The sequence below is a fragment of the Phlebotomus argentipes genome, unplaced genomic scaffold, assembly GCF_947086385.1.
Source record: "Phlebotomus argentipes unplaced genomic scaffold, Phlebotomus argentipes genome assembly scaffold_18, whole genome shotgun sequence".
NCBI lineage: Eukaryota > Metazoa > Arthropoda > Insecta > Diptera > Psychodidae > Phlebotomus > Phlebotomus argentipes.
The window spans coordinates 5120207-5139097 of NW_026776177.1; the positions used below are offsets into that span (position 1 = coordinate 5120207).

The 18891-nt window shown below is 41.2% G+C and overlaps 1 protein-coding gene across 1 annotated transcript in view; it reads left to right on the forward strand.

Moving 5' to 3' along the window:
• Nucleotides 1–18891, forward strand: part of LOC132259034 (uncharacterized) — a 54021-nt gene that overhangs the window by 14592 nt on the left and 20538 nt on the right. Inside the window, exon 4 of the mRNA XM_059756572.1 lies at nucleotides 12261–12418. Coding sequence (XP_059612555.1) covers nucleotides 12261–12418 — 158 coding nt within the window. The remainder of the gene's footprint in view (nucleotides 1–12260; nucleotides 12419–18891) is intronic.

Here is an 18891-nt window from a genome sequence, read left to right on the forward strand (position 1 = left end):
GTCGCCTGAGTGATTTGCACCGCCGCGAATTGCGACACGTGCCAAAATTGCCGCACATAATTTGATGCTGGTGATGTGGGCAATTAGTTTGGCGCACTATCAGCTAAATCTTCCCTTCAATTCCCCTGCCTTTTGTCTCTTCGCGCTGCCACTTTTCGGTGTTGCATCCCAAGGAGGAGTTGGAGGAAGAAGAAAGGCGAGCGGCATGAGCCAGATGGTTGCCTTCATTTATGGCGGAGGCATCAAGGTCGGAACACCCATTATTCTTTCCCTGCATCCCACTTCCTTGTGTCTGTCGGACGTGAGGCATGAGACCGAATGAAGGGGCGATGATGCAAGGAGCTCTATTGCAATTGCACTACAAAAGCCACATGACCCGAATTCTGGACGGCGCGAAGTGTCCAAGAATTGGCAAGCGCATTTTTCTCTCTGGCGCAAAATTAATCCAATTGTTGTGTGTGCCCAAACACGCAACATGAAAATATGCTGTGGAAGTGTATGAGAAGTCCAATCGGCGACAGCGCGAAATAATAGTGAACGGCCTTGTGACCGGATAAAGTTACCCAGCATTCTCTTGTGCGCGCAGATCTCGTTGGAGGGCCACTTTTTGGCGCCCCGAGTCGTGAATACACCCAAGCCAATTTCTTGGCCACATTGCCCGTTTTCACCTGCCGCCACTCCTCAGTCCGTTGAGCCATAGAATCATGTACGATTAGAGGAGGATAGAAGCTCCGGGGCGAGATCTAATTAAAGAAGCTGCACAGGCAAAGACAAAAGGATGCAGAGGTGGGAGACACTAAAGTCTTAGCTTAGGCATCTTGCAGAGGCGAGACAGGGAGGAAAAAAGAGTCAAAGGTGCGTGAGAAGTGTTTCAATTAAAATGCCAAGCAATTGTACTTGCAGAAAAAAAGACACCCAACAAACACCAGAGAGGGAGAAAAGTGGGAGAGACCCGAGAAATCACATTCTCTCTTCTATACAATATAGTGCAGCGGACAGTGCGGGAATAATTTATAATTAAGTTGTCAGCAAGAAAAGTTACCAACCAGATAATGAATGTTTCAATTTTTCGGTCCTTTGCCAGCTGCAGAGAAATTGCCACAAAGCGCGTATGCAAATGCAAGGAGAGTCGAAGAAAAGTGAAAGAGAGAAGATGATGCGATGCAAAGAAGTGCAATTTGCCGATTTCATCGGCACCAGTGCAATGGCTTCTTTCGAAAATAACACCTCTCGCCGGAGAGTCGCGATTCACCTGAAATTCGGGATGTTGTGCGCGAATTTATTTGCCACGAATAATTTATCTGCCGGCCGGACGAGATTGCAGCTCGAGAATCAAATCGAAAGTGTTCTCAATAAGTGTTGTTTGGTGTCTTAACAGGGTCACGAGAGTTCAGAATTGCAGTCAGAAAAATCCTGACGCTGCAGAGCGATTAACTTTGGGTGAATTAAAGAAGAGGTCCTTGATTGAGAGTCAATTTCCGGACAATTGAAGGGTATGAAGGGCACGTTTTCACCTCCACGGCGTTAATCGAGAACTTCGCATTTAATTTTGGTACTCAAGAGCGAATTCTTTTGACTGCAAAATCTCACCTTAAGGCGAATAATTAACGGGTCTGAAGTGGAGAGAAGACACCATTGCTGGATATAAAAAATACCTGGAAACTCTGCGAGTGTTTATCGACATTATTTGCACAGAAATACGCCGTGAAAAAAAAGAAAGATGATGCAAACTCTCTGCTTTTTTTTCTTTCATACCTCAGAGATTCTTTTGTTGATTTTTTCTGCCGAAATGCCACCAAATTTCCAGATGGACACCATCAATGGAACTGATTGGATATTTCATGCACTCTCACTCCGGAGAAATTTCTATCTAATAGTTTGGGCGACAGAAAAATTGAGGTCTAGAGGCGCTTTTTCTCTTCTTGTCCACTTGACGAATGAATTAACATATGGCCAAAAGAGTGTTGAAACTTAACCTTTGCCCATTTGAACAATGGGAAGTTTTTTTTCCTCACACGTTTGGATGCTTTCTTGCAAATTGATGAGATTTCTCTCCCTGCGCGCAAAGTCGCGCGGAGGGAATTTCTCATAAAAATATTTTAGCCGCGAGGCACTTTCAATTATCTCTCAATTTGCAGTTCACTCTCATTTTTCAGCTCTGAAACTTTCTGCATTGGCTCACAAGGCAATGTAGGTGTTTGATGAATAATCAATCAGGTGCTCACGATGATTTTTCTCTCACACTGACTGCCGTGGAAATGTGATAAAATTCGATACAGTGCGGGATATTTGCCATTGCGCAGCACAATGTTGATTAATAAATAATGACTTGGACATAATTTTGAGAGATGTTCGTGAGCCACGGTCATTAATTGTATCCAGGAAGCTGACTTTAATCCCTTTCACAAGGCAAAAGTGCAGAACAGGGTGGAACCTGTGATCTCAAGATCTCCGGCAGAAGCCACTGCTGATCATCCTCGAGAAATTACCCTGTTGTGCGAAATTCGAGTGCGCCAAGGGGGAGATAATACGGTTGAACTCTCACTTACAGGAGTCTTTGTTCTATAAAACGACGCACTTTTGAACATAACCTAGAAATTACCTGAAGATATCTAAAAGAATTCTAGAAGGAAACTTATTCGGAATACTTAAATGCAAATTTAAGTGCTATATTAGGGTAAAAATTTAATCAAATAGGTCTTGAAATAGACAATTTTGTATTATGTAACAATATTTTAGAGGTTATGCTCAATCTTAGCGCAATTTACACCAGTTTAACATTAAGAACTTGTGATATTCATCAGATTTCACTTACTATTATATCAGTAAATTCAAATTAAACCAGTTTAAACACAAGAATTAATGATTTTGAAGGTTATTTAGTGACAAAATTTGTTTTAAAGTCATAACATAACCTAGAAAAATTCAAAGAACGAGTCTTTTTAGTAACTTTTGAATGCATCACATTGAAAATATTCAAGTACTTCCACTTCCAAATACTTCCACTGAATTGTAAACCACTTCTGATTGTATTATTTCCCCCTTGGAGTGCACGTATGAAAAATTGCCATGAGATTCGCACAAGAGGAAGAGCACAAGAGTGAAAAAAGATTCTCTCAGGGCATCGATCTCACAATAAAAGTCTCATATTCGTGAATGTGATCGCATCGAAGAATTGAGAGGTGCAATGAAAAAGGGAAGAAATTCTTCACATCTCTACCGTATTTCTTCTTCTGCCCAATTCGCCCCAAGAATCCCGGCAAGAATGATTTATCATCTGTGGCGGCATTTCTTCCTTCCCGCAACAGCGCGCATTTACCAGTCAAATGGAAGTGAAATTTCTGCGCACACACGTTGATTATGTCGACAATTTAGGCATGGCAAAGGAAGGTTCGTGAGCGATGCACTCAAATCGCCAAATTCACATCTTGCCCTTGGGAGCAACTCAATTATCTGGAGAAAAAGCACCCCTCAATGGATGGTTTTTGACTAATTTACTCAAATTGCCACGTTTTTTTGCGCCTGCCATTCTTTCACAATTGCACTCGATTGTTATTAAATTATTGGCGAGATTTGTTTTACGCTGTCCACATTCTTTCTGGCTGCCTTTTTTGTGCCTTTCCTGAGTCAATTCGCCAGTCGCAAAAGTGATTAACCTAGAAAATGGTGAGGTGAGAAAATTGTGAGAGTTAATTTTATTGAATCGAAATGATTATATCATTAGAGAAGTCAATTTGTGGATGTTTAAGAGGCGATGCAAATCGGACAAAGATTTGAACAGTGTTCCATTTGTGATCACATTTGGCAAACAATATTAATTTGATTTTTAGTGCTGAGATGTGAAGATAAAAATCTCACACTTTTAACGAACAAATTTCCACTTTTGTAAAATGGAATTTTGTGCTTAGAAGCACATATACAGTAAATCTCTTAATCGGTTTATTTTGCATGATATGGACTTCTTTTTCGAGTGGGATTTCTGTATCTCACGACATAAATCTTCGTGCATCGCAGGAGAAACATGGAAAATCTCACAAAATTCTCCCACTTCGTCAATTGTTGCCTCTTGATATGAGGTGTAATGGTTAAATTGAGAGCCACACGCCTTGGCGCAATATTTTGTGAAGAGAGGTGAAAGTGTGAATTTTTATGATTATTGTTTGAAATTAAGACAGTCTCGAGAGTGCATTTTATGCTCGGCTGAGCTTCCGCATTTGACTTTAATGTTTTCTGAGACACACAAACAGAGTTGCTGCGGCTTGTGTAGCAATGAAAATGTGTAATTTCTAATTATGGCGCCTTTTTTTCCACCTCGCCAAAGTGGCTTTTCTTCCAGCATGAAACTCGCGCACTGCAGCGCGCTGTGCAGCATTATTATTATGTATTTTTGTGACTGGGTGCAATGGAGAAGTGTGGCAGGAAAAACAAGAAATACACACTGCTTCACTTTTAATCCAAGACCTGCCTTTTAAAATTTTCTAATGATATCTCCGGTGTCTCTGCAATCACGATTCCTGTGCGTGAATGTCTCGTTTGGGAGGCTTTTTTTCCCCGCACACACTTTTCGAAATACTGTTTGCGCGCATTATGAAGAAACTCGATTCTGAGCCTCTCATTTCTCGCGATGTGAGCAATCAAAACACACCATTTCTGCTGATGTTGTTCTTGAATGCAGATTATGCTATGAACTTCTCTCAATGCAGTGTCGAAAGATGCTAAAAACCCTTCAGCAAGTCGATTTTTTTCTTCTCACTTTCGCACACGCCTCATCTGAAGCCGCGTTCTTCACCTTTATCGTCGTCGTTGGCATTTATCGCTTGGAAATTATGTGGACATCTTTAGGTGAAATTAACATTTTGTATAATAATATGAAAATTTATGTCATCAAATCCAAGTGAATTTGCCGCCAATCGCTTGGGAAGTGTGACACAAGAAATCATCTCTCTATCGTGATTTATTTGTCTCTCCCATCGCAAAAGATCATCGTGTTACAACATTCGCGCAAACAAACTTTGTTGGGTGAATCAATTTAGGTGCAAATGGTCCCCTTTTTTGTGCACCACAACCCAGTATATCAGTTGAGAAAATCACTGTGTGGCTGATTTTATAAGGAAATTGCTCTTTTTCATCTTACATAACTCCGCGCGCGGTTTTACGATGGAAATCTCATTTATTTTTCAGTTCAACAAATCGATCGTGTGTCAATCGCGTTAGGCGATCAGTCTCTTTGGGTGACTTCTCTCGAGGCGCATTTTCGCCCTCGGCTCTATTGACACATGATTAATGCTTGTGTATTTTCTATTGTTGCATACCATTATTGAAGAATTAAACGCGATATGGAGAGCAATTGGAAAGCACTGAGTGAATCAGGTGCATATCAGAGTTGCTCGAGTTGCAGATGGAAGATTACGATGGTTTTTGTAACACTTCCTCATTACTGATTTACTACGGATCGTTGCAACTTTGCAGTTCGCAAAATGCTTTGGAAAGTCAAACCGTTTTCCTCAGAAAAGTTCAAAAATGTCCAAAAACACATAACCTCAATCTAATGATCCGAATAATCCAATCAATTTCTGCTAAACAATCTAAGAACATCATTATTGTCAATTTTCTTGATTTTAATGTGAATTTTTCGGTTCTTCTTGCCTTCTTAGACAAAAATAATTCAATTGCAATCAATAAATACAGTTGTAACGACTCTTTAATCACATAACATTTGTGCAGAAGAAAAGAAATTTTTGCAATCTATCTTCTCAGCAACTCTAGTCGGTGATCGATATCAGTGAACAAGGCGAAATCACACGAGTGTCTCGATATCTGGCGATGAGATGGGGATTAAGTGGAAAATATGCCATGAGGATTATGTGCAGGGGAATTTCACTAGCGAGATTAATGGATGGCTAATCGAAAAGCTGCTCCGAACAGGTGATTTCCACATTGAGATAATATTCGATCACATCGCGATAAGAATGGCTGCAGACACGAGGAAATGAAGCTGCAAGAAATTGATAGTCAATTGCTCATAAGTTGCTGTTTACTTTTGAATTCCATGTACCAAAGTTAACGAGGTGCGTGCTTGCGAAGTCTGCTGTGTGGTTAAAGGCTGTTGTGGCAATTTGCTTGACCTCCTCAAGTACTTTTGACCTCACTTGCATATTCGCCGCCGGGAAGACTTTCTCTGGATGAATTTGACCGCATCATTTTCCTGCCCAGATCCTCTGGCCGCGAATAATGGCCATTATTTCATATTTGCTTTCAATTCTTTCGGCCAATTGTGTTGCAAAGTATGCAAAGAGATTCACAGTTTGAGTCGCGATGCGAACGACTCGTGAAAGAAATGAATTGTGCAAATATAATATCAAAAAGTGCTACAAAAGAGGAGGAGAAAAATCCACCATGCAGATTCACTATTTACAATTTCTCTTTTTTTTCGCACCACAAACTCTTTAACCCTTTCTCCTCATTTCACACACAACATCTCCCGCAATTGATGATGCTGTGCCTTTAAATATTCAGCAGGACTTTCAATTTCCACGGCATTCCATCGCATTTGCATCGTCTCAATTAAGACAATTTTCGGAGGGAGTTATAATTTTGGGATGAAAGTGAATTTTGGGATATAATGAAATTAATGGCTGTGCATGCTCGACTACCGAGAAAAACATTATGACTTACAAAGTTGTATCGGAGATTCTCAGGCTCACGCGAGAACGCAAAAGACATGACTTGCAAGAGAGGCGAACGTTCAATGCTCCAGAAGAAGTAATTTGAGTGGAATCTTGTTTAAATAATTCCCTTCACTTTCACGCTGACACACGTCGACTTGTATTAAAAATCGGATTCATGGCCGTCGAACGCCAATCACAGGGTGTCTCATCCTCATCTCGGAATGTTGTGTTCACTTCGCCGCAGAGTATTTGGAAATTGTTGTGAAGTGTGTGTGTTGGTTTTCTAAATGCAATCTGGAGTGGAAGGAGAGATTCTTTGGGGGTAAAGAGGCATTGATTTATGCTTCGACAGCACTTGATTTAATATTTTACCAAGTGCTTATTGATGAGCTGCCACCTCAAGAGGTGAATTTTAATTGATTTTAGCCATGCGCGCTCCCAGAAAAAAATCACTTAAGATCACTTAACCAATTGGCAAGATTTTGTCCCACTTCTGCCAGAGAAGAAATATCCAAGAAAACCTTCTACACAAAATGTCATATTGCACAGGTGATTGATTTTTTCCTCTCTCACTCACCACTCTTAACACCGCACAGCATTTATGGAAGTTTCTCCGCGAGTTGGCAAGCAAGAATCGCCATGGTCTGATTACCAATGGAATTTCACGTGAGAGATATTGTTGGGGGAAAAAATAAAACATATCAAAATAACTTTCGCGCGAAGCAACAATATTGAGCCAGATTCTCAAATTGGCAAGTGCACGTCTTGTGGAACTGAAACATTTGATTTTCCAGCCAGATAGCAAACACTCAACATTGGGTGAATTTTAATTAAATTTCATACCAAGTTATTAGATTTAATTGCATCAGGTGGTTAGACAATCTCTGGCTGATCAAAAGCCACTCTTGGAAGTTCAATCGTGGCTTTTTTTCTTCTATTTTCACTCTCAACACCCCAGGATTCGTGCTCACGCGTTGCACAATTCCATCTCAATTACAATATTAAATTGGTGGTGCTGAATTGCTTCTCAATTTTCTTTCATTCGCCACGGATGATATTCTTTTTTTTACATAATTTCCATTTTCGGCAGATTTCTTTCTCATTCACGGTGAATCTCCATATTTTCGGGAGATTCAGAGTGAGATTTTGAAGATCTTAGAGCTATCAAGTGTAAACTGGAGCAGAAAGCAATTGAGTTCTGTAATGACATGGGAGTTAGTCTATATTTCTCTTTTTACGATTGACGGATTCTTTGCGGTATCACAAAAGAAGAAAGTTTCCTTCGCTCTGTCTCACTTGACGACCTGATCTGGAAAATTGTGTCTTCAATAGCACGTGTTTTTTGTCCTTAGATTTCGAGTGAAAAACTCTTGAATTCAGGTCTTGAAATTAGCCTGAATTTAATAAACTTAAACTGATACTGTTTTTGCATCAAATTAATATAGAATAGATTAATATAGAATAAAGAATATTTCCGTGAAATATTCCACTTAATTGATACTTAAATTAACCATTTTTCATCATTCTAATAAAATTTTGAGGTATGCTTGATACAAGGCGATTTCTTCTTTTTCTAAATAGGATTAAGATTTAGTAGTTTTCATGCATAAAACAAAGTCGATTTCGGAAAAAAAAGGATTTTCCAATGTTTTGTTCCAAGCGATAAAATTCTGGTTCCAAGAGTGAAACGGACTTAAATTGATACCGAAATTAAGAGTTCATCTCACTCGTTTTTTTTAAAGACTTACTTTTAGTCGACTAAATTGTCAGTGAGTCTGTAATTATTGGTGCTGAATTATTTAGGATTATCTAAGTTCCCTTCATGTTGAGCTCGATCTGGAGCAACGCGGAGTGAATAGAGTCATTTTGTCCGGCAAAAACTGTAATCTCGACAAACACATCGCGGTTGAGATAAATCTACGAAATCATAATGTGCATTTTTTCCACTTCATTATACCTGGTGCGCCTCTTTGGGCGTCCGCACAGAAGAGAGCCGCCACTGTACTTTATCTCGGCGAAGGAATCACGGCAGAGTGAATTATATGTTCAATTATGGTTGGAAAATAATGATATGTATAGCGCTTATTCCAGAGCAAACTCCCACAAATCAAAAGTTCAATTGTTGCTCCGACGAAAGACTTTCCATTTTTCTACCAACAGTGATATTTTCATTGAGTCGCCTTTTTTGCTATTCATTCAACTTGGCGAGAATTTGCGTTTCGCGGGTGTACAGCAAAATGGTATATCATTTGAGGCTGTGCGAGATTCGTGATGAGGAAATGTCAGTGCTGTCTTTTTTCTTTTTTTTTCGTGTGTATCTTGAGCGTTCGGGGGAGGCTTTCGGGGCACAACAGACAACTCACGCGTGCCTACATGAAATTTGCGTAATATTCGAGATGGGAATTCCTCGGCCAGAATGTGTCGTGCCAGACGAAAGTGGTGGAGAAAAAAAAAGGCAATGCGGAAATATTGCAGGTTGACCTGGACCGAGAGATAAAAGTGAAATAGTGAGAACGAAAGTGGGATTTTCGGGGCTGCTGGAGACAATGATGGGAATCTGCGAGTTTCTTAAGCCAACAAAGGCCAAAATCCAGGTCAATTCGCGTGCAGCGAAGACGACCAGCGCGGCGTTTCCGGTTGATGATGATGGAGAGACAATCCACCTGTTGGATTTCTGCATTTGGGATTTTTCATCCACTTGCAAAATGACACAAGCTATATATGTATGTTTTTCTCGACACACAGTTTCACTCTCTGCCGCTATTCAGCTGTGCGCCTTTTTTTCTCTCCTCCAACTGACATCGACTTTTTATAGTGGCTGATTTCTTGCCTCCTGCACTCAATTACAATTGCATAACAGTTTTATAGGTAACAACCATATTAATGTGAAATGTCTGGGATTTTTCTCAGTATTTCTCACTCTGAGTGTGTGTATTTCTGCATCCACAATTCATAATGCTGAAGTACACATTCTGCACTGCCGCGGCGCAATGTAAATAATCTGAAATGTATCAGCAATTACGATATGCGGAGGGGTCGTGTCAGTCCGCCAAGTGAGATGCATGGGAAAGGTGTTTGGCAATGCGGTGCCCCTTGTCAGAGGCCCCAATAGAAGTGCGCGAGCACAAGTTTGTTGATTGGGTGGCAAAATCCTCAGCCTCAGAATGTTATAATTAAAATGAAATTATTTACTCGTGCATCAATAAAAGCATCGCGCGAAGATGAAGATTGCCAATTCATTTCCATAATCCATTTCTCAGCCCAGTGATGGGGCTTAAGAGGCAAAATTGCCTGTCACGACTGTCGATTTCTGGGCGCTTCATCGCGAAGAAGCCACAGCGGGCAATTCGTGCAGAATTGCCATGGCAAATGGGTCACAAAACGCGATGAATTTATTTGCGCCACTCGGCATTTGAAACCATTTTAGCATCAGCGGAAAACTGGGTCATCAAGCCATCTCTCGGAGGTGTGCACTGTCGGGACGCTGCTCCAGCTCTCGCGGTCTGGCACAGTTTGGGAGTTAAAGGTCGCGGCGAGTTCGTGGGATTGTCCACTTGAGCAATACTTCGGCGTTGACGCTTTTTCCGACTGCGTTTTGCGAAAGAACTCAGAGCGATTACAGACTTGCGGGTTAACCACGAACGCGCTGCCATCGAGAACCCCATAAATATCGGTTGAACCTTCGATTAATCGAGGTGTCAGTCGCGTCACCAGAAAATCTGCAATAAATAAAAGAGATTAATTCTCGTAATGTGTGTCTTTTTTTACACAGAAACACCGCAATGAATGCTCCTCAAATCAAGTGAACAAGAGTGCTCTCCTCTCCCCTATGTGCAAATTAATTTGCCATCTTTTTGTGTGCACTCCAACGCGCGGATTAATGACTCGCAGACTTTTACTTTTGCCTGTGTAGCTCAAACAGTGTCGTGAGCTTTGTTTTGCCACTCCACTATTTATAGGTTGTTTGGGCGTTTTTTTGCGCCATATCGCGAGACATCTATTCTTAATTATCACCATTTTTTGCGACAGAACGATTCGTAGAATTCTGAGGCAAGAACATAACAACTCTCTCTCTCCCTGGGATTTATGTTAATTCGATGGATGATTGCGATTAATTTGTCTTCTTGTCTCCACGACTAAAGGTATATATAGATAAGTTCTTCGTTGCTGAATAGAATGAGAAGGTCTCAGAGTTGATCTCATGAGGAAAAGTAAATCATCTCGCGAGCAGTATAATTGGCGATGCGAGAATGACCGTCCTTGTGGGGAGAAGATTTAACGCTGCGGACGACCTTGTCATTTCCTGACCAGAATTCATCCACATCTAGTTTCAATGGAGACGAAGAAAAAAGAGCCGCGATGAGCCGAATAAAAAGTGTTGAACGTAAATCAAAAATCGAAGAGAATTTAAGTCATGCAATGGGCAAAAAACTGGCCAATTCTGGGTTGAAGTAAGATGTGAGGAAAGAGACGTCAATAAGGGATCGGTCGATGACCAGTTGAGTGGTTCTTTCTCACTGAAGAATTGGTGGAAATGTTGAGTATCAATTACCAGAGGCTGTTCTGAGTGTTGGTCAATTAGAGAAAATTGATAGTGTCGCTAAAAGCACGCGAATTCGTGGGGGTTTTTTCCCATGGAAAATTGAGGCTCTCTCTGTGGGCCACAATTTGGCCAATTAGCCCTCACAAGTTTTGCCCAATAATGTCCAGCTAATGGGCCTGTAAATGCGCCAATTCTTCCCATAACGTCATCAATGGAATTTGCGTCTCTAAAGCCTTTCCATTTCATTTGGCACTGATCACGAATTGCTCGCGGGCGAAGTTGCTGATACATTTTCAGGCACGAGTCCATGGAAATGTCTGAGACTGGGTCATGCCTTGTCCTCGCTGAATATTTCATTTTTCAAGAGACATGTCGATCACGCGCCGATATCAGCAGCTTTTCGGCCCGAAGAATGTGTGCGCGCGCGCGCCTGAAAACTTTCTCTGGGCTGACTTTGGAAATGGGAGCAAAAAGGCCACTCAATGTGGTAAATACGTGTGGTTGCATTTTGTCGGCAATGAGAGTATGATCTTGTTTTGCTTCTTGAACGCCCAATTGCTGAGAAAATTGCATCCATTCAGCGCCGCGGCAGCTTCTGCAAAAGTTCATCCAACTCTTCGGTGGATTTTGTGGCTTGAATAGTGGCAGAATTGTCACGTGTTTCACCATTTCTTCTCCACTCTCTCACTGGGTGAAATGCATTCAGAGAAGAGTTTCACGATTGTAAATTGGATGAGAATTGAAATGAAATTTGCCACGGTGTGATTTTGCGTGTCTCAGTGAATTTTGCAAAACGGTCGGAAGCTACGAATGCGAAGAGTAATGTTTGGGATTGAGGAAAAAAGGCAACAACTTCTTATTTATGAATACCCCCAATGAATAATTCATAAGAATCTTAACGACTACTTGTACTTGGTTTCACTTTTTCTCCATTGTGGCGTGCGGAAAATAGACGCGAACATGTGTTTTTTTTCTTGGAGGATGCGAAGAAGAAACTGTACAAGTTGTAAATTAGTGTCTTATCAGCATGTTTCTTTTTGTCTTTGCAGGAACACATACAAGAAGTTCTGGACAAGTGGACACAGATAGATGATGAAATTTGGGCCAAAGTGATAGTTTTCGAGAGGAATCGTCGTGTCGCGAAAGCATACGCGAGAGCACCAGTTCTTACAATAAATGGTTCAGACGATGGATTCGATGGCATGAGGTGAGTTTGTGGCGAATGCAATTGACTCTGATCATCTGCCCAATCATCAGATAAGATAATTTTCTCAATGGGTAGCGTTTGTGTGAATTTTCCATCTCATTTCTGTGTACAATAGAGATGGAAAAAAGGCGAGAGAAACAATGGAAGATTGAAGTGTTGAATCTGAATGAATGTTTTGCATGCTTGGCTACGCGTTGTCTGAAAAGCTCCAAATCATCCACATTTGCATACATTTAATAAGGATAAAGAATTATCTTTTCTATGGGGTTTTTATTAAATGTTCCCCTTAATTTAACATTTGCTGTCAATTTGACTCTGCAAATTCTTTTTTTCTTCTAAATATAGTTCATAATCTCTACACGATCGAGCAATTTATCATCGCGAGAATCGAAGGCAAGACGCGCGATCTAATATGGTCAACATGAGCCCAATTGCATTATTGATTTTTCCTCAGATGTCCCATTCTTCAATTTCTGTATCACCCAGCGTCTTGTGGCACAAAAGCTATGTCATGTTGACTGTCAAATTAAATTAATTGCCACCGCGGATGCCGTAAATTGAGGTAGTTTTGAATTTCACGTTGGCTTTTGTGCAATTCAATTGGCAAATTCACTCCTTGAGACACTCTCTCGGCTTTTCCGCGAGTGTCTATTGATCTGTTTTTGATCTCGTGCACCCATTCGCCGGGGGGGCTCCATTACAAGGCACCCAGTCAGATCTCTTGTATAAGCCCCACAGACTTATGTATAAAGTGTTCCACCTTTCCCTTTCGACAATTGAGAATTCTATGATGCATGACACGTGCTTTTTGCACCGAAGCGCACTCATTTTGACTTTGTGTGGAAGAGAAATTCCAATGATATCTTCTGATTGACAAGAATTTGTTGCTAATCAATTTGGGGTTCTTGTTAAACTCTTCGCGTGTGGTTTTATTGCACATCATTTTGAGGGTAATAGATGTGCTGTTTTGAGTGGATTTTTAAGGATTTCCCGCTGTTTGATGCTAATCGCGATGGTGAGTTTGCCAAACACTCTTTCCCCATCAATAGTGAATTAATCAAGCAGTGTTATTGAGTGATAAAACTCCCACTGAAAGCATTAGAAGAGGAAGATATTGATGAGCTTGTACATTCCAATCAATTTCCCTTCCAACATTCAAGCCAACATTTCCCCATTCAGGACACATAATTAATTCTCAGTGACTTTTTAGACACAAACAAGAGTCTGACGATGCTCATGTCATCGCTGAATGTTTCGCTCTATGGGAAAAATTTACATACTGGCGACACTGGCGATGAGATCCGTTTTGGGTTTGGCTCGCCAAAGTCAAAAGTCACCCGAAGTCGGGTGGTTTTCACCCATGGCTTCGGCATAAGTAGAAAATTTTTCCTCGTTACCTAACAGAAAAATACCATGATTAATCGTTTGGCAAATTGTAGGACAGTGTCGTGTGAATAAGGGGGTTTAATAGCCGACAGCAATTGTGGCCTTTTGTATGCATAAAAATTTCTTATTTAATTTCCAAACCATCTACTCCCTGTCTGCAAGTGGAAATTTCTGCTCTGGGAGACTTTTGCCCTTCAGTGCTTCATTACTTATTCGGAATTTTTCGGTGGTGCACAATCAACAGATGGATGCTTGGCCTAAAGATCATAATTACGCTGCATAAATTGATATCTTTAATGTGAAGAAACCACAAATGATTGGCCCGTGAGGAAATCGCCTGGCCAGATAGTTTATCATAATATTTCTTCATTGTTGCCAAGAGAGCCGCGAAGAGAAAAGAAAAAGAGAAAGTATTTGCGTGTTATGCTTTTTTCCGTGCAAAATTGCGATTCGGTTAAATTGAGTGGAAAAAGAGGAGAAGTTTTTCCAAAAACAGTCAGCAAATGATATTGCTTCCCTGGCGCGTGATGGATGAATGAAGGTAAAAAACTGTCCCATTCTATTTCCTCCATTTGGCTTCTCTATCACAGCGTGGATTTCTTTCGACGTTGAAAACTGGAAAATTAATTCATTTCTGATTTCGTTATGTGTTCATTAAAATGTGCACGCGACAAGGTCGTCTAGTTCTTATATGTAGATTTTATAGTGATTTCTTATATGATTCCAATTCACCTTCTCTCGCAGCCAGTCACTTTCTTGAATTTTTACATGTTAACACATATGGCGGTATGGCAAAATTAAGAGCGACAACGCCCAGCTTCAATCACGCACAGCAATTGCGCTCCCATATTGCAATATAATTACCATTCAATCTATATATCTTGGAAAATATAACAATTACAGTGAGGCGGAGGCCTGATTGGGTCGGAGCATTAAATTTTGTGTCCTTGTCATGCCCTGAATGTGGAAGCAAAATGCTACATTGTCAAAGATTTCATCCGCTTCTGGCGCAATATTCTTGTCTCCGCGCGCCACATTGCATTGTTATTCGCGGGATCTTTACCCAGAAATCAGTCTGCGTATTGCGAAACCCATTTTTGGATCTCTTTTTTTTTGCTCGTCGAATAGAATTCAACGAGGTGTTAATCGGCTAATCTCTCGCCCATATCTCCTCTAATCACCTTCATTAGGTGCGTGTCTATCGCTCTTCAAAGAATCCGCAAAATGTATAGATTTTTCCGGTGAAACCTCTCATGATCGCGTTGCTATTTGAATCTGAGGTAAAAGGCGTTTGCCAGTGGCGTAGCAAATTCACGGTTTGCACAAGGAAGAAGTTCATCTCATAAAGATTTTCACCTGTGCTTTCTACGCCACTGTGTTGGCCATCGGATGAAAAAAATGTCAAAGAAGCAGAGCAAAAAAGCGCGCTCCTCCAAAACTGGCCAACAAAGAAGTGTCGCGCTATCGCAAATCCACGGTAAACAAGTTCTCGTCTTGGGCGGCTTTTTTGCTCCTCCCGATTTCTCGTATTAACATTTATTGATCTGGAGGTGATCACTTGAAGTTCTTGCGGAATACGAATTCCGTTGAAGTTCAAGGTGCATGAAAAACAGTGGAGAATTAGGCAAGTTAATGGGCACGAAATGAGTTCCGAGAAGCAGAACTTGCAAGATGCAAGGATGGACCATATTTTCCCCGCTTCTCTTCGCCTTCTTTGGCGTGGAGCAAATTTCGTCTGTCCAATGTTGAAAAATTGGTGTTTCATCAAGAGAAAGAGATGCAGCAAGACATGTTGAGTGATCAATTGCACGTCGCAAATAAGTCAAAAACCGCCTGCGCTGCAATGATTGATGATGGACAAGGTCTTTTTGCTGTGTGAATCCATAATTGTAGTTTCTCCAAACCATTGATCGGCTCACAGAGAATCAAGTTCACTTTCGAAATTAAATGCAGAGGATGAATTGGGGAGGAAATTGAATGATCGCGCGCTTTGTTGTTGATTTCTTGACCAAGGTTTTTGCTCTTCTCAATTGCAGAGATTTCTGGGAAGATTTTCGTCGGCAAATCTCTCAGTCTGATTTATGTGACACCGTTCCTAAATTAATGCTACACCTCATGATCGTGTCTCTCTTTTTTTCCCATCTTGGCATCACTAATAGGCCGTCACGAGACATTTGGGAGGATTTCTAATGATTTTTCCGATCCGGTTTTGAATTTTGGCGCCAATGATCTCAACATATTCGACAGCTCAATCATGCTGGTTTGCTGAGTGCGACTTTTAAAGATCAACAGTCATTTCCTAGATTACCTGCTTCAGGCCGCCTTTGGCACCCGTTTTGCCGGTGCTTAAAACCTGAGAATTTTCCTCGCGCTTTAGCATTTGGCGATTGCGTGAGACAAGGTGAAAATTGGTGGAATTTATACAGTAGAACAAGGCGACAAGAACAAATTACTAGGTGGGATCACGTCTCTGACCACAGCGCGTTATCACATAAACTTTTATGGCTGGCTGAAGGTGTCTTTTGCAATTCAATCCATCGCCTATTATCCGTGGACAGCGCGAGCATAAGAAGCTGTCGCGAGAGAAGATAAACACACAGTGCTTGAGAGTCTATTGGTCTTTTATCCAATGTATCAATTGGCAATTGATATAATTCAATTGAACTTACTGCCTCTCTAATTAAATTAATTAACACTCTCCAACAATAACTCCTCAAATGTTTGCCCGCAAATTGTTGTCTGTGTCGGACATGCAACAAAAGTTGCGCTCCAACTAAAGCAAATATGACACATTGTAGGTTTTATTACACTGGAAAGTATTCTTTTTCGGTGCCGTAGAAGAGCCTGAACATCGGACAGTGGATAAATAGCGGCATTCGCGCGGGGTTCAATTCCATTTTCGAGGTGCATATTTGAAGAAGAGGTGCAAAATGCAAATAATGTGGCCGGTGAGCGGTGTATAAAATCGATTTAATGCCCACAAATGGCATCCCAATAAACAAATTGCTATTTATTTGAGATCAATCGCTTGAGGAGGAGGTGTTGAATTGGCTAAAGAATCTCATTCTGGGGCGAAAGAGATGAATTGCGACTGCGGATTTGGAAGCAATTCGCAAACTACATAAACTTTCTATTGAATTCCAAAATGGCCATTCTTATATAGGCAAAATGACAAACTATGTTGCAGTGAAGTGGTCGCGCCGAGTGCCGCACTTTCGCGCAAAATGGCAAAAGCAGTCCGAGAGGGAGAGAGGAAGTCTCAAGGGGAGAGTGTTTGCTGATGCACTTGTTGTCGTTCGCATGCTAATTCTCGCATTTCCACCAGTCTCTGTCCACAAAAGGCACATTCTAAATGCTCCCAAGTCGATGACAATCGCGAAGAAGTGGCCCCCAACCCTCCTATTTATGATTATTGCCGTTCCTCGCCAGCGGCGTAGTGTGTTTGCAAATGCTTCTCGTCCAGTGAGCACAAAATGCAAAGATTTTGGCTTTCTTTCGCTAAGAACTTAGCAATTCGGTTGATGCACTAGCGATCGTAGCGGCGACCAGTCAAAGTACTGATGCGCACTTAAATGCACAGATGTCACATCATGTAAAATCATGCCATTTCAATAATATACTTCTTGATAACAACACTCAAGTTGATTGCATAAATAACGCCAAACAAATAACCTCGAAATTGAGAGATTTATAGGGTCTCAAGCCTTTTAGGTCATCTGCTAAGTTCTTATCAGGAAAAGCAAAATATTTAGCACAACATTTAGAGGAAAAAGCAGGAGAAATCGGAGAATTACCAAGATAAAATTGATTAAAAATAAGCTAACCAAAGAATAAAAGTTTGCTCAATACTTTGTTATTTTACTACATTTCAATACTTCGGCTTAGCACTTTTTCTTCGAGGGCTGCTAAAATTTTAGCTCAGTCTTCTCATGTTTCTTTTAGCTTCTCTGGCTCGCTGGGTCGAGTCAGTGGGGAAATTGAATAGCTTCCAACTACAGCACTGAAGGGATGGGATTTGTGCGCGTAAATACAATTAATGGTAAAAATCCAGAAAAGATGGTCAGATGTCTGGGACGATGCGAAACTTCTGGGTTGACTGTAAATAGCCTCCTCAGACAGCCAAGCGTGGAAGATGGAACGGCACCTGAATGGTCAGAGAGTGGGCGATTTAAGGGAGAGCGATTAAACTTTCCGATAATTGGAACGTCTCTTGTTGCCTTTGTCCATTGAAAGGCAAAATCTCTGGGGCTTTTCGCGGGAACGACCTTGAATAAATTATACCTGTGTGTCCCTGCCAATGGCACAGAGACTCCTCCGGCATCAGTCCGGACATAATTGATGATCGCGGATTGACTTGTTAGGCGCTGCGGCTGAAAAATTACACGAGATTTGTTTTAATAAAACCCTTCAATTTGAGAGCCTTGAAGCATCACGTGAATTTTCGGGGTGGGCAAGATGACGTTGTGCAATAAATCATCCTCAAACTGATCCAATCGGGAAAGAGTTAAGCGATTGTCCGCGGTGGTCAACGCGTGGGTGATTCGCGCCATCAAAGCGTGAAGCGCCGAGGCCAATGATCAAAGGTAGTACAATAATAATAAGACGAGAATTTGAATGGGACTCAATGTCCCGTTGGACTGGAAATCGTATGAAATGGCCAAAAGACTTGTTGACTCCCGCTGAAGACAATAAAACAATAACTCAGAGCACTTGAAGGTGGTTTCGGGCCGGAGATGTGTTTGTGTACATTAAATTACAGCAATCACACCCACTTGTCGATCATCTGGCTCATCATTCAATTGTTGATCATTGGCATATTTCCTTGCGCCAAAAGCACTTTACATTGGAGGCATTAACAAATTTGCTACCTTGGCTCTTCGGCGCTGTATGATTAATAAAGACCATTGATCAAAGCTCTCTCTCTCTCTGGCTAATTGAAAGGGAAGCCCGCGCTTTTTTTTCGCTCTCCGCCGCCTTATATAATGCATTTGCGGTGGACGCGCGATGATGATGAAGTTCAGGACAAGAATGCCAAGAGCGGGCGCATTTTAGAGCCCCTCAAAATGGGAGTCTTTAATTGTAATTGT